General features: G+C 45.4%; 1 protein-coding gene, 1 long non-coding RNA gene and 1 pseudogene across 2 annotated transcripts; 2 read left to right on the plus strand and 1 right to left on the minus strand.

The window, feature by feature from the left end:
- The first annotated feature begins 2,566 nt into the window (after positions 1–2,566).
- LOC136966405 (chemerin-like receptor 1) lies at positions 2,567–3,498 on the plus strand (annotated as a pseudogene).
- Positions 3,499–5,083: 1,585 nt separating this feature from the next.
- Positions 5,084–5,656, minus strand: LOC136966385 (uncharacterized). Its single transcript, XR_010879376.1, has 2 exons — positions 5,514–5,656; positions 5,084–5,391 (listed from the first exon to the last, which is right to left on the minus strand). It is a non-coding gene; the product is annotated as an uncharacterized lncRNA (long non-coding RNA).
- Positions 5,657–6,530: 874 nt separating this feature from the next.
- On the plus strand, positions 6,531–10,994 carry rs1a (retinoschisin 1a). Its single transcript, XM_067260876.1, has 6 exons — positions 6,531–6,597; positions 6,972–6,997; positions 7,108–7,231; positions 9,907–10,048; positions 10,229–10,424; positions 10,842–10,994. Exons 1-6 carry the CDS (start codon positions 6,531–6,533, stop codon positions 10,992–10,994), a joined length of 708 nt encoding a protein of 235 aa, XP_067116977.1.
- The last annotated feature ends 2,211 nt before the right edge of the window (positions 10,995–13,205 follow it).

Consider the following 13,205-nt stretch of genomic DNA (forward strand, 5'->3'; position numbering starts at 1 on the left):
TGTTTCACTGTTTACCTTGTGGGTAGTAGCATGCTAACATTAGAAAGCTGGCTCAGACACCTCACAAACCCCCTCAGACCAGTGGCGGCTGCTGGTCTTTCAAAGAAGGGAAGCTCATTTTCGTCCTACATCCTAAAAATGTTTAATTTATTTGGCTATTCACTGGCTAGTTCACCCCTACGACACTAGCCTAGCCTACTGAATGAATGAACGAACGATCTAACAAAACAATATTAATCAAGGAGGAAATGTGGAAATTAGGTTGAACTGAAACAAGGAACATGGTGTATGAAATGTATGATGAAAATTGGTTAGCAATTTCGCCAAGCAAATACCAAGAAATAGGTTGCTGCAGCTTCGGTGACTTTTTGTAGTACAAAATTACTGTCAATCAAAAGGAGATGCAGTCTTTCGACAGACCCTCCAATCATCACGTGGAAGCTCAGCGTCCAGGCCAGCCCACTCCTCCATTCACCCCCAGAGACGCTGAGCGTCCGAGGCGGGACATAATCTCAGCATTCATCCAATGACCGTATAGTTTCGAAGCACTGAAAAAAACTGTTAAAAGCAGCCCCATTGAAGTCCATGGAAGCTGAGCTTCAACAGGGAAATGCACTGTGACGCTACTAATATTTCAACTCATGGAACGTCTCTCGTCCAATCAGAAACAGCTAAATAAGTCGACAGAACCCAATTGTTTTATAAATTATAAATATTTTTTTTCTGCGTGAGAAATACAATGTGTGGCGGGAGGGCGTGACAAAAGACCGAAATGAGTGACTTTCACGCTCAATGCGTGACAATTGAGAGCCCTGCTATTGTATAAGTCAAACCCCACAACTAAATGAATCTTGCCACACCCTTGCACCTATAATTGTTGTATATAAACTAATTATTATTAATATTAGCAGAGTAGTATGACAGACGATGACTGTCCCACTTTACCACACAAGCTGTCCCACATTACCTGAAAATGCTGCCTGAGTGAAAGAGGGAGTCATGTTATGTTTGAAAGTGTGTAGCTCCTAAAATACTGTGTATTCCCATTTCATTCCAACATGAAAATGTTCCTAAATTTTACATTTACAGAAACACCACTGGGGTGAGTTAACAGTTTTTTTGTAAGTCTACTGGAGCTTCTACCAAAAAGTGTCCCACATTACCTGAAATCACCTTACGGGTCTTAAATTAAGTTAAAAAAAGTATGATAGTTAAACTAATTCTAAAAACTAAACGATAAAAAAAATATATATATATATACTCAACCAAGCAGGCCTGATGGTGGAACGCTGCAGAGATGGTTGTCCTTCTGGAAGGTTGTCCTCTCTTCACAGAGCAATGCTGGAGCTCTGTCAGTGACCACCTGGTTCTTGATCACCTCCCTGACTAAGGTCCTTATCCCCCAATCACTCAGTTTGGCCTGAATGCCAACTCTAGGAAGAGTCCTGGTGGTTTCAAACTTCTTCCATTTACGGATGATGGAGGCCACTGTACTTCAATACTGCAGACATTTTTCTGTACCCTTCCCTAGATCTGTGCCTCAACATAATCCTGTCTCGGAGGTCTAAAGACAATTCGGTTTGGTTTGTGCTGTGACATGCACTGTCAGCTGTGGGACCTTATATAGACAGGTGTGTGCCTTTCCAAATCATGTCAAAGGAGGTGAATACTTATGTACATACGATTTTTTCGTTTTTTACTTTTAATAGTTTTGCAAAAAAATAAAAAAAGTTTTCACGTTATCATTATGGGGTATTGTGTGTAGAATTTTCCATTTTGGAATATGGCTGTAACATAACATGGAAAAGGTGAAATGCTGTGAATACTTTCTGGATGCACTGTAAGTGCACCTGTAATGTACATGTCGTGTTGAGAGTAGTGCTGTGTGGGTTCTGGTTTTTCACTGTCTAGTATTTCGTTTCTATGTCCTGTGTTCTGGCTGTCATTTGGTTGTATTGATTTCACCTGTTAACGTTAACGTGCCTATTTGAATATTTAGATTGTGTATACTATAGACTTTTGCCCTTTATCTTTGACTTTGAATATTGCCTAGCCCTTTGGATTCATTTTTCCCTTGTGGATTACCGACCTGTTTCTGTTCGACTAGGATTCTTGCCTTGTCCTTGTGGGAAAAATAAAACACATCACCATGTACTCTGCGTCTGGGTTCTCTTCCCTTTCTGGGATCTACCTGGGATCGTAACAAGTGCATGACCATAATTTTGAAAACATGAATACAGTATATTTCATAGAGACGAATTGTGCAATTTTCCTTTTTTTCAGGCTGTGGTGTGTTGTGTATGACACATTCAAAGCACAACACCATAAAAGGCTCTCTCTTTAAAAGGAAATCTACAACAGAGTGGTTGCCCATTAAATCAGCCTCCTCTTTCTGCATTTCATTTCGGCATCAGACTCTTTCGTTGAACAAGGTAAGCACCTGTCTCAAAACGAATTAGCATGGGGTGACATTAGATGACATACAAGATCCATGAGATGGATAATTCTAGTTATTTGTTTTATTTTGACAGAAAAGAGAGCACCATGACAACAGAGATAGGTGTGAATGAAACAACAACATTGTACCATGATTATTCGGAAGAACCCCCAGTTCCTATATCAAGACCTAGATGTCCTGAGGTGGGTTGCATGATACTTGTGCTGGTCAATGTGCTTATCTTCGTGCTGGGGTTCTGTGGTAACACCACAGTTATCTGGATCGCTGGTTTCAAAATGAAGAAGACTGTAAGCACCATCTGCTACCTCAGCCTTGCCATCTCCGACCTCGTCTTCTGTTCCTTTTTACCCTTCAACATCGTCACCATGATATACAAGACGTGGTTTTTTGGACTTTTCCTGTGCAAGTTAAGCTCTTTTGCGATGTTCGTGAACATGTACAGCAGCATCTTCCTCCTGGTCGTCATCAGTGTCGACCGCTGTGTGGTGGTTGCATTCCCAGTGTGGAGTCTGAACCATCGCACAACCGAACGGGCGAATATAGCAGTGTTCCTAGTCTGGGTCATGTCTGCTATCCTCAGCGTACCCTTTCTTATTGCTAGAGATGTAATCCTTTCACCAACAGAACAGGTCTTAAAATGTGTTGTAATGTACAGCTACACGCCCATCGTTGTGAGTCTTTTTGTCGTTGGCTTTGTGTTACCAATAGTTATAATCAGCCTGTGTTATTCAGTTATTTTCATCAAACTACAGACCAATCGCGCAGCCACCTCCTCAAAGCCCTTCAAAGTTATGACGGCCCTCATCGCCACTTTCTTTCTAAGCTGGCTGCCCTACCGTGTTTTCACTCTGATTGAACTCAAGTTTAAATTACATATTGTTCAGCAAGGGTTGGCGATTTCTGGGGTGCTAGCCTGTGTCAACAGTTGCCTGAACCCATTTATCTACGCTTTCATGGGAAGAGACTTCAAGGACAAGTTCTGGAAAATTCTCTCGAGGATTGAAAATGCTTTCAATGATGAGGGGAAATCCGGAACCTAAAAGAACCTCTACGCAGGCGGTTCACAGATGTTCTACAAATGTCTGATGCACTTCCCTTCTGACTAACAAAAAAAAACTATGTAATGATTTCTGGTGTAGTATTTTAGAGCTCTTCTCATATAACATATAAAAAATGATTAACAGCAAGAATTAATCAAATTAAATCTAAAACAACTGAGGCATTAAATTCACTGCACTGATGTTTTGATAGAACAGTTATTTAAACTTAATGATAAATACTGTGGCTCGGCCCACCCCTTTTATCTCCTCAAACTCTGGTTTTGTTAATAGTTATATTGTCATGTTATGTTGGCTGCTTTAAAATCAATAAACAATCACAAAAGTATTACGGAGACCTTTGATTCAAAGCGGAAGTACAAAAAACATTGAGTTTACACATTTCACACAAGTTTCTTGTGAGACAGATTCCATGTGTGATAAACGTTGTGTGATGTGTGATAAGCTCAGTAGGGTCCAACTGCAACCGCAGTTGGAAAGCAAGCAACAATAATATAATTCACAGCGAGTTCGAGTAGTTAAATCTGTTACAACTAACCAACAAGTGCAACAAGTCCCTCAATAAGTGTCATTGTGTTCCTGGAGTGAATAAACTAACATCTGATCCAACAAATCTTTCTTAAGTACGGTTGTACTACTGGAAAAAGTGCGTCTTTGTCTGCACACACTCACCTTGGTCTGATCCTAGTCTGGGAGATATCCACCTCTCTCCAGGATGTAATCATACAGGTCCATGGCGGGTACAGGCCTGTCCAGAACTATGATCAGCTCCTGGTCCAGCTCATACCAGTCCAGCTGCTCCACTGCTGCCTGACCGCCCTCTCCTCCTCTAACCCTGGCCTCACCCCTCACCTCCTCACCTCCTCACCCCCTCACCTCCTCTAACCCTGGCCTCACCCCTCACCTCCTCACCCCTCACCTCCTCACCCCCTCTCCTCCTCCAACCCTGGCCTCACCTCTCACCTCCTCACCCCTGACCTTCTCAGACATGTACCCCCACCCTGTCCTATGTCGTTCAGTAGGAGCACCACCTCCAGGGGGAGCTGACGGAAATCATATCTTATCCTTTCTACAATAAACAATCACGTCACTGGTCTCCTGATTCAAATGAAACTGCTTGTGTATCTAACAGCTATCTGAGCAACAGAGTCACCAACCTGGTGGGAGACATCTCCATTGACAGGGTTGTGATCAGGGCTCTCACGTGTTATCAAACGTTTGGCGTGAGATTACCATACCCGTTAACGTTTGGGTATGTTGTCAGGTATCCGGGAGAGCTGGGGTGGGTTCTGCTGGTGTTTGATTGGCTGGTAGGTGGCATTTAACACAACTCGACAGCCATCAACTCGGCAGAAGATTAACCTCCGTATGGATGCGCCTCGTCCATTAATTGTATAGGCCTTTAGCGGGACAAGTTATCCCTTACTTCTCAGCGTGAGAAATACAAGGTGTTGAACCGGTTGAAATGCTTGAGTCGCGGCGAATGTGTGTGACTTGAGAGCCCTGTGTTACATCTCATCATTCAGTGGAATATCCTTCACCCCATTTTAGACACATCGACATTCCATTACAAAATAGCATTTATTAACATGTACATACATCCAACATTTATAAAAAAGCGTTTACAATATAAAAAGTCCTCTATAGGCTAGTAGCCCAATATCGAGCAGATCACGCTCCCGATGGTCTTAATCTGGTGATCTGCAAAACTCTGCCCATGGCGCTGTGGACTTCCAGAGCCGTGATGATCCTTCTCCGGTTGAACAGAGACAAGCGTGCCGCTTCGGAGGCCACCAGCTGCACCACAACCGGTCGAGAGCGACAGGACCAGTTTACCAGGAAGTCATTCCTGGTAGGCCGAAGGACTGCTGCGCCCTGTGAGGAAAAGAGGCAAGTGAAGGCTGTTTTATTAGGCCTTAATCCGGAAGACAAACAAGTTTCACACAAAAGTAGCATGACAACCAGTGTAGGCCTACTTGCGCTTAGACTTCACCAACCTCCTTTTGAGATCTGTACATGTAGACAGAGTAGGCCTCGGACTTTATTTTCCCCGCCTGGTTATTCCTTTTTCTTCTGTTCACTTGGGCCTTCATGTTGTCTTTTAAAAATGCCGATTAGCCTTATAGGCCTAACGCGGTTATTTATGAAGACACGGGAAAACTATGATCGTTTGTACTGCAGATTTATTGCAGCCGCGTGTGATTAACTGAATTACTTTCACCTGTCCTTCACGGGCCAACGCTTCGCTCCATTTCTTATTTCAGCGCGGTTATATTTATTTTTCCCTCATACCTTGTTCCATGTCACTCACGATATGTTTCTGTCTTGTAGGCCTACATAGTTTCACGTTTCAAATGTATTTGCCGTTTGTAACAGGCACAGGTACATTGGAATTCTTTGGTCCTGCTGCTCTTCCCAGTTTCCGATCGGCCTATAACCTATGATCAAAAATAAGTCTAATCCTATGAGCTTCTATTCATATATAGAATCGTATTAAATAATAATCAACCTAACAACTTAGAAGAACGTAAGCCTCCTGTATCCATCTGTAGGGCTGCTTGACGTAAATTAACATACCAGTTGTCTTTAAGCAGCCTATGTGGCACGTACATTTGGAGGACTCCCACCATGTGCATAGGCGTACAGGAGAACCAGGCAGACAAGGTAACACCCTGAAACGGTGTCGACGTGGAGACGAAGCACACCTCTATTACATGGGTCATGATGCCCCTTAGGGCGAGTACACCCACACCCACCCACACGCGGCAACCCCCCCGACCCCCCATGGTTTGTCATTATGGCCGTGTTCTGGCGAATCACCCTGAGTGGCCGTGCGTGGTGGACAGCTTTGGGAGGGGCTTTGGCAGCTAAAAGGTATTAGGTAAGGCCATTAGCCTCCCGCGGCTTACGCTAATCCTGTCCCTTTCCCGCTCGTGCGTGCCTTGATAGTATGTGTATATACCCAGGCTTTCGGCTCGCTGGGTTATTGTAGTCCCGTCTGCTTTCTAGAACGGATGGTCATGATGATGGAACGTGGCGCGTGGAGTGTTCCGTTGGTTCTGCTGCTTCTGGGATGTAATGGTAGGTGACTCTCCTCCTCTCCTCTGGTAGCCTTGGTGATCGATTGATTGGTCGATGTGTGGAGATGAACAACTGATTATCCTTGCATGTGAATGGATACATTAGAGGCTCAAGTGTTTCCAAGTGGCCCTCTCTCTCTAGAGTATGGTGGAAGGCACTTGGCTAAAACTGACCTAAATGTTCATGATTAATGCATTTTTGTAAGATTCCTAATGTGAGAAATGGACGATTCCAGTCTTATATGGGTACATCCCAACCTGTGTATCTGCCTTCTTGTACAGTAGACTTTACATGAAAATATTGAGTTCTCAGTGTTGAAAAGGGTTCCTTTTTAACTGTGTGTTTTTGTCTCAATGTTGCTTCTGTGCGAGCAGCCCTCAGCCACGTTCTGGCCCAAGAGGTGAGTAGATGTTTGACATCCTCATCCGTCTGAGCCACATTAAATGAACCATGTTTTGACGGGCGCATGATTGATGCTGATGCACTGATGTGTGTGTGTGTGTATTCCAGGTGGGGGTGTCTGAGTCGTGGACTGGCCGGGCCTGTAAGTGTGACTGTGAGGGGGGGGAGCCTCCTACTGAGTTCACCTCCTATGGTTCCCCCTCTATGGTCCGCGGACAGGACTGTATGCCAGGTAGGAAACCCCTCTCCTCTCCTCCCATCCCCTCTCCTCTATTACTTCTGCTACAGGCTGCTCTGGGGGTGTCTGAGTATATCATCTTAGGTTAACGAAATTGCACTGAATCGAGTGATTGATTGAGAAACTGGCTCTTCTCGTGGCCCATGAGGGCCTAGGCTGCGTCAGGTACTGGGATGCACGCTGTGTGTGCTTAGGGACAGGTCGCCTGAGAATAAGGGAGCCGGCACTGTATACAGGTACAGTGGACAGGCATGTAGATAGGCCTGTCTGTAGGTAGAGCTTGGGAGATGCAGGTTGGAGGCAGGCACAAGGCTGTGTATGATGTAGATGGGTGGACATGGAGGGGGAGAAGGAGACAGGAAGGTGAACACGGATGGGGCAGAGACGGGGTGAGAGAGGGAAAACCGAGAGAGGCGATACAGGGAGAATAGAGGTGATACAGGGAGGAGGTAGAGAGAGAATGAGAGACAGCGAGGAGGTAGAGAGATGGAGGAAAGAGATGGAGGAGAGAGAGGGAGGAGGTAGAGAGCGGAGGAGAGACAGGAAGTAGGTAGAGAGAGGAGAGACAGGGAGGAGGGAAATGGAGGAGGTGAGACAGGGAATAAGCAGAGAGAGGAAGAGAGACAGGGAGGAGGTAGAGAGAGAGGCGGTGAGACAGGGAGAACTAGGGAGGTGATACAGCTAGGAGGTAGAGAGAGGACAGGGAGGGGGCAGGAAGTAAATGGCTCTAATATGCTTGTGACTCGTGCTACTCGGAACTCATTATGCACAACAGATGGAGGGCCTCCCTGCTCCAGCACACACAAGCTGTGTGTGTGTGTGTGTGTATGCGCGTGTGTGCACGTTTTCAGTCGACAGATCTAGTGCCAGAGGCGAAGCATGCTCCATTAACACCAATTCAAATGTCCTCAGAACTACGAGGAGGATGAAACGGGAAAAAGAGATGGAGAGATGAGGGGAGACGAAAGAGAAATAAAGATGAGAAAGGGGGTGAGGAGCATCGAGGGGGGGGGGTGGAGAAGAATAAGACATGGCTGTGTTCGAAAGAGAAGGATGAAGAGCAAAAAGAGGGATGGAATACACACTGGGTACGTTAGACACGGGAAGAGAAGAGAGGAAGACGTATGAAGCAGAGAGAGAGAAAGAGGGATGGAGAAGTGCCACGGAGAAGAGAATCAAATCCAATCAAAATGTGTTTGCGTAGCCCTTTTTTTACAAGCCACAGATGTAGCCACAGATTAGTAGCCAGAAGTAGTAATCAAAAACCCTCAACGCGGGAAGACGAGAGATGGAGTAGAGACAATGAGACAGAGGTTGAGAGTGAGCCAAGACCAAGGATGCTTTTAGTCTCTAGGCTACTATAATCCCATTAGTCGTGTGTGAGGCTTCAGATTACCTAACCCAGAATAGGCCCTGCCCGCTCAGACATAACCCGTCTGATTGGTGGCTACAGCAGAAAGTAAACATAATGGTTGGTTGGATGACCAGGAAATCCCTACCGCTAAGACTGATTGAGGGAAACCAGGGCCACCCAATCCATTCATTCCTGAGGAAGAGGACCCTACAGGCATCTCTCCAGGAGCAGGGTTAGAGTGTAGACCTACAGGAGGGTATCTCTCCAGGAGCAGGGTTAGAGTGTAAACCTACAGGAGGGTATCTCTCCAGGAGCAGGGTTAGAGTGTAAACCTACAGGAGGTCATGACCCTGCCCTCCTCTTCCTGCTCTGGAGTAAACACAGATCACGTATGAGTGTTGTTCTCCACAGCAGTGGTGGTTGAGGTGCTGGGGGAGGGGGGAGGGGACATGACCATCTGTCAATCTGCTGCCACCCACCCTTTTCCCGTCTACTTTCTGTGACTCATTCTTTCTCCCCCCTTCTCTCTTCCTCTCTCTCCCTCACCCCCTTCAATCTCTTTCTCTCATATTCCTCTCTGCTACTTCTCTCACTATTTCTATCTCTCTCTCTCCTCCCTCACTCCCCTTTTTTCCCTCTGTCACATCGTTCACTTAACCCCCCTCCGCGATTTTTCAGTTTATATGCCGTATTAAAGTGGAATTAGAGCTTTTAAGGCAGATTAATGCTCATTTGTCAACCAGACAGGGCACATGACCTTGGTGTTTGGCCTGCTGTCTGGTGGGCTGTTAAGATGGGGCCGTGCTATCTGTTGCCCCCGGTGGTGATGTCCTGCAACTACGGGCCTCCTGTCACAGGAGTCCTATAGGATCAAGAACAGTTACCATGACATTTTTTTCATTTAGCAGAAGGGACGTATAAGTAGTGGAAATAGAAAGTGCAGAAGGAGATAAAGTATGAGAACTGAACTCTAATTGTATTTTGGTCGTCAGAGTCTGTATTTCAGAAGTCAGAATAAGCTTTATTTGCCAAGTCAGTTCACACAAACAAGGAATTTACTGTGGCTGGAAGGCGCATACGATAAGAGTCTAAATATTAAATTTAGAACATTTACAACAGTTCTAAATAATAGTAAACAATACTACACAATGTAAAAAAAAAAAAAAATATATATATATATATATATATATATATATAAAATAACATATGCACGATAAGATAGTTTACTAGATAAGATAAGATAGTTTACTAGCCACATTGCAAATAAACCACATCTCAGCTATCAGCCACGGTGAACAAACCCCTTCCATTCCAGAGTGTCCGTACCACAAGCCTCTTGGATTTGAGGCTGGTTCTGTGAGTTTGGACCAGATCTCCTGTTCTAACCAGGACCAGTATTCTGGTTGGTTCTCCTCTTGGACCCCTGGCAAGGCCCGCCTCAACAGCCAGGGATTTGGGTGAGTCTGGCACACACACCGCTGTTCCTATAGAGATACTCTATGGATGGACGTGCACATCACACACACATCCATACTCACACACTTGCGCATGTGCCTACACCAATGTCTGCACACACACACACACACAGGCCCACACACACACACACAGAGAAGCTGACAGATGTGTGCTTGGCGCAGGTGTGCGTGGCTGTCTAAGTTCCAGGACAGCAGCCAGTGGATCCAGGTGGACCTGAGGGAGGTGAAGGTGGTGTCAGGGATCCTCACCCAGGGACGCTGCGATGCGGAGGAGTGGATCACCAAGTTCAGCGTCCAGTACCGCACAGACGAGAAGCTCAACTGGGTCTACTACAAGGACCAGACCGGCAACAACCGGGTGAGAGGAAGGGGAGGTGGGGGGGAAGGAGCGGCGGCCGTCTTGAGGAGGGGCATGGAGGTTGGAGGCTGGGAAGAGGAAATGGAGAGTAGAAAGCTGTGCTCATGTTTCATTAGGGTTGAATGACGGTTTCATTCTGTGAAGTTGTAAAAACTGGTACTGCGTGGCAGGTATGTTGAAGATAGAGACTCTGAGGACTTGACTTGTAACTGTACTGTGACTTGTATAGTTGTGGAAACGTATAAGGATTAGAAGACTATCGATGTCTACAGGTGTTGTAGCATGTTCTGTTCGCTTAGCTCTGGGGGTTCTAATGGATCTGTTGGGTTCTAAGGGTATTGCTGGGTTCTCTCTGAGTGTCCTATGCTGGTGTTCCATTGGGTCCTACAGACGTTCTAAGGGTTCTGTTTTCTCCAGGTGTTCTACGGGAACTCAGACCGATCTTCCTCCGTGCAGAACCTGCTGCGCCCGCCCATCGTGGCGCGCTACATCCGCCTGCTGCCGCTGGGCTGGCACACACGCATCGCCTTGCGCCTGGAGCTGCTGCTCTGCATGACCAAGTGCAGCTAAACCCTGAGCCCTGACCCCCCCCCCCCCCTCCTTCCTAAACTCTGACCTTTGACCGTAACCCCAGAGCTGCTGCTCTGCATGACCAAGTGCAGCTAAACCCTGAGCCCTGACCCCCCCCCCCCCTCCTTCCTAAACTCTGACCTTTGACCGTAACCCCAGAGCTGCTGCTCTGCATGACCAAGTTCAGCTAAACCCTGACCCCTGACTTACACAGAGATTGCCCTCCTTCATGAGCTATGCAGCATCTACTGCTAGTCGCCATGTTTCACACTGTGATAAAGTTGGTTTCCAAACCGTATAATACTCAAACTTGCCCCGACCCACACTTTCTGACCTCTTGATATTGTATACTCTTCTCGCTGTGATTTTTGTGGGAAAATGTCCCTGTTCTGTTTTCAAGGTGCTTTTTAATCCTTCTCTAACTCTGATGTAATAAGTTTGGCCTTCCAATTTGGAAAGGAGAGCGAGTGAGAAAGAATGGAAGAGAGCAGGAAAGAAAGATGGTGAGAGAGAGATAGAGAGGCCAAGAAAGGCTTGAGGCTGATGTTGTTGTTATTGGGTGTTGTGTTAGCGTGCAGTTTGTGACAGTGACATAGAACGTACTCCTGTTTCCCATGGTGCTTTGCAGTTGTATTGTTTTTGTATCAGGTGTGAATGTAACCTCAGGTTCACCAGAAAACCTTTTTACCTTAAATAAACACCAACATCTATGAGTTACATCTTTGTGTCAAGTGGACCAAATTATTGATTTTGGTTTTAATGTCTAATATGTGATAAAAAACACAAACTTTGTTCATCATTCCATGTAATAATACTGTAGTTTTTGTAAACCGAGTTCACTCACCAACAAGAAGTGAGAAGTGAGCAAAAACATACCCAACCGGTACAGTGAATATCTTACACCACACTTTAATTCTTATTTACACAGACACAAAATATATAAATAAATAAATAGGATCAATAAATGATGGTAATGTGTGCTATGATGATGAGTGTTTGGTACAGTTGAAATGTTGGATATTATAATTCCATGGTTTTCAGGGGAAGACATTCAGCGGTCGCAGACATCCATTAGCTATGGCATTGTGGTGTTACACATACTACATACTGTAGCAGTTAGGGCTCACACACACACACACACACACACACACACACACACACACACACACACACACACACACACACACACACACACACACACACACACACACACACACACACACACACACACACACACACACACACACACACACACACACACACACACACACACACACACACACACACACACACACACACACACACACACACAAACCTACAACACCTCTCACACACTGAAATTAGCTTTAGGCTGCTGGTGGGAGTAAAAACCCTATTTGGCACCCTTGAGAGCCCTGAGGCAAAGTCACCGTGTCACTTCCTCCTCACAGCCTGGCCCTCTGCAGCCTTGCCGCAGGGTCTGCTGGGAAACTGAGTACTCAACAGTGAAAGTGGACTACAGCCGAAACAGCATGGGGCCTCAGCATGGGGCCAACCTGTCAAATGGGCTCAGCCAAGGACTGACTGCCTTGTGAGACGTCTTGGCTCAATGATGGTATTTCAGGAGAACAATGAATGCTGGAATCTAGACTCTGTCAGTAGAACAGGTAATGGTCGAATGTGCCATGGCATTGATGAAGATGGTGCTGCTGCCAATGAAGATGATGGGTAGTATAATCTTGTTGCTGAGATGCCTCTTGTCCATGCATCTCCACGCACACAAACACAAATCAATTAGGTGAGATCAAAAGGAAATCCAATCGATAAGTATGTACTGCAACAAATAACCATATTCTAAATTCTGAAGAACCAAAAAAAGACGTCCACATTTAAATATTCATAAGGAAATATTGACTTAAATATTTAACCTAAATATTGACAGGTAGAATGTCTATGTTCATATATTTTTGAGTAGAAACTAAAGCTCTCGCGTGTTTTCATTCTATAATCCTTTTTTCCATGTACAGATCATTCATAGTTCAGGACCTTTTAATTTAAACGAAATAAAATAATCTCATAAATATCATCCATATAAATTCTATCAAATGGGGGTTTCAAAAGAGTAAGACGTGGTTGGTGGCCCAAGCCGTTCTGCCCGGTGGTGCAGTATCATCCTGAAACCACATGGGGGCAGCAGAGAGAACAGTAGCCCTGTCTCTGTCTCCCTCGCTA

Source organism: Osmerus mordax, chromosome 22, assembly GCF_038355195.1.
Source record: "Osmerus mordax isolate fOsmMor3 chromosome 22, fOsmMor3.pri, whole genome shotgun sequence".
Classification (NCBI taxonomy): Eukaryota; Metazoa; Chordata; class Actinopteri; order Osmeriformes; family Osmeridae; genus Osmerus; species Osmerus mordax.

Bases quoted from the DNA above. Each gene is read 5' to 3' on its own strand.
- rs1a (XM_067260876.1), top strand. From the start codon at position 6,531: ATGGTCATGATGATGGAACGTGGCGCGTGGAGTGTTCCGTTGGTTCTG. The intron at 6,598-6,971 runs GTAGGTGACTCT...CTGTGCGAGCAG, and splicing joins GCTGCTTCTGGGATGTAATG to CCCTCAGCCACGTTCTGGCC. The intron at 7,232-9,906 runs GTAGGAAACCCC...CTTCCATTCCAG, and splicing joins CGGACAGGACTGTATGCCAG to AGTGTCCGTACCACAAGCCT.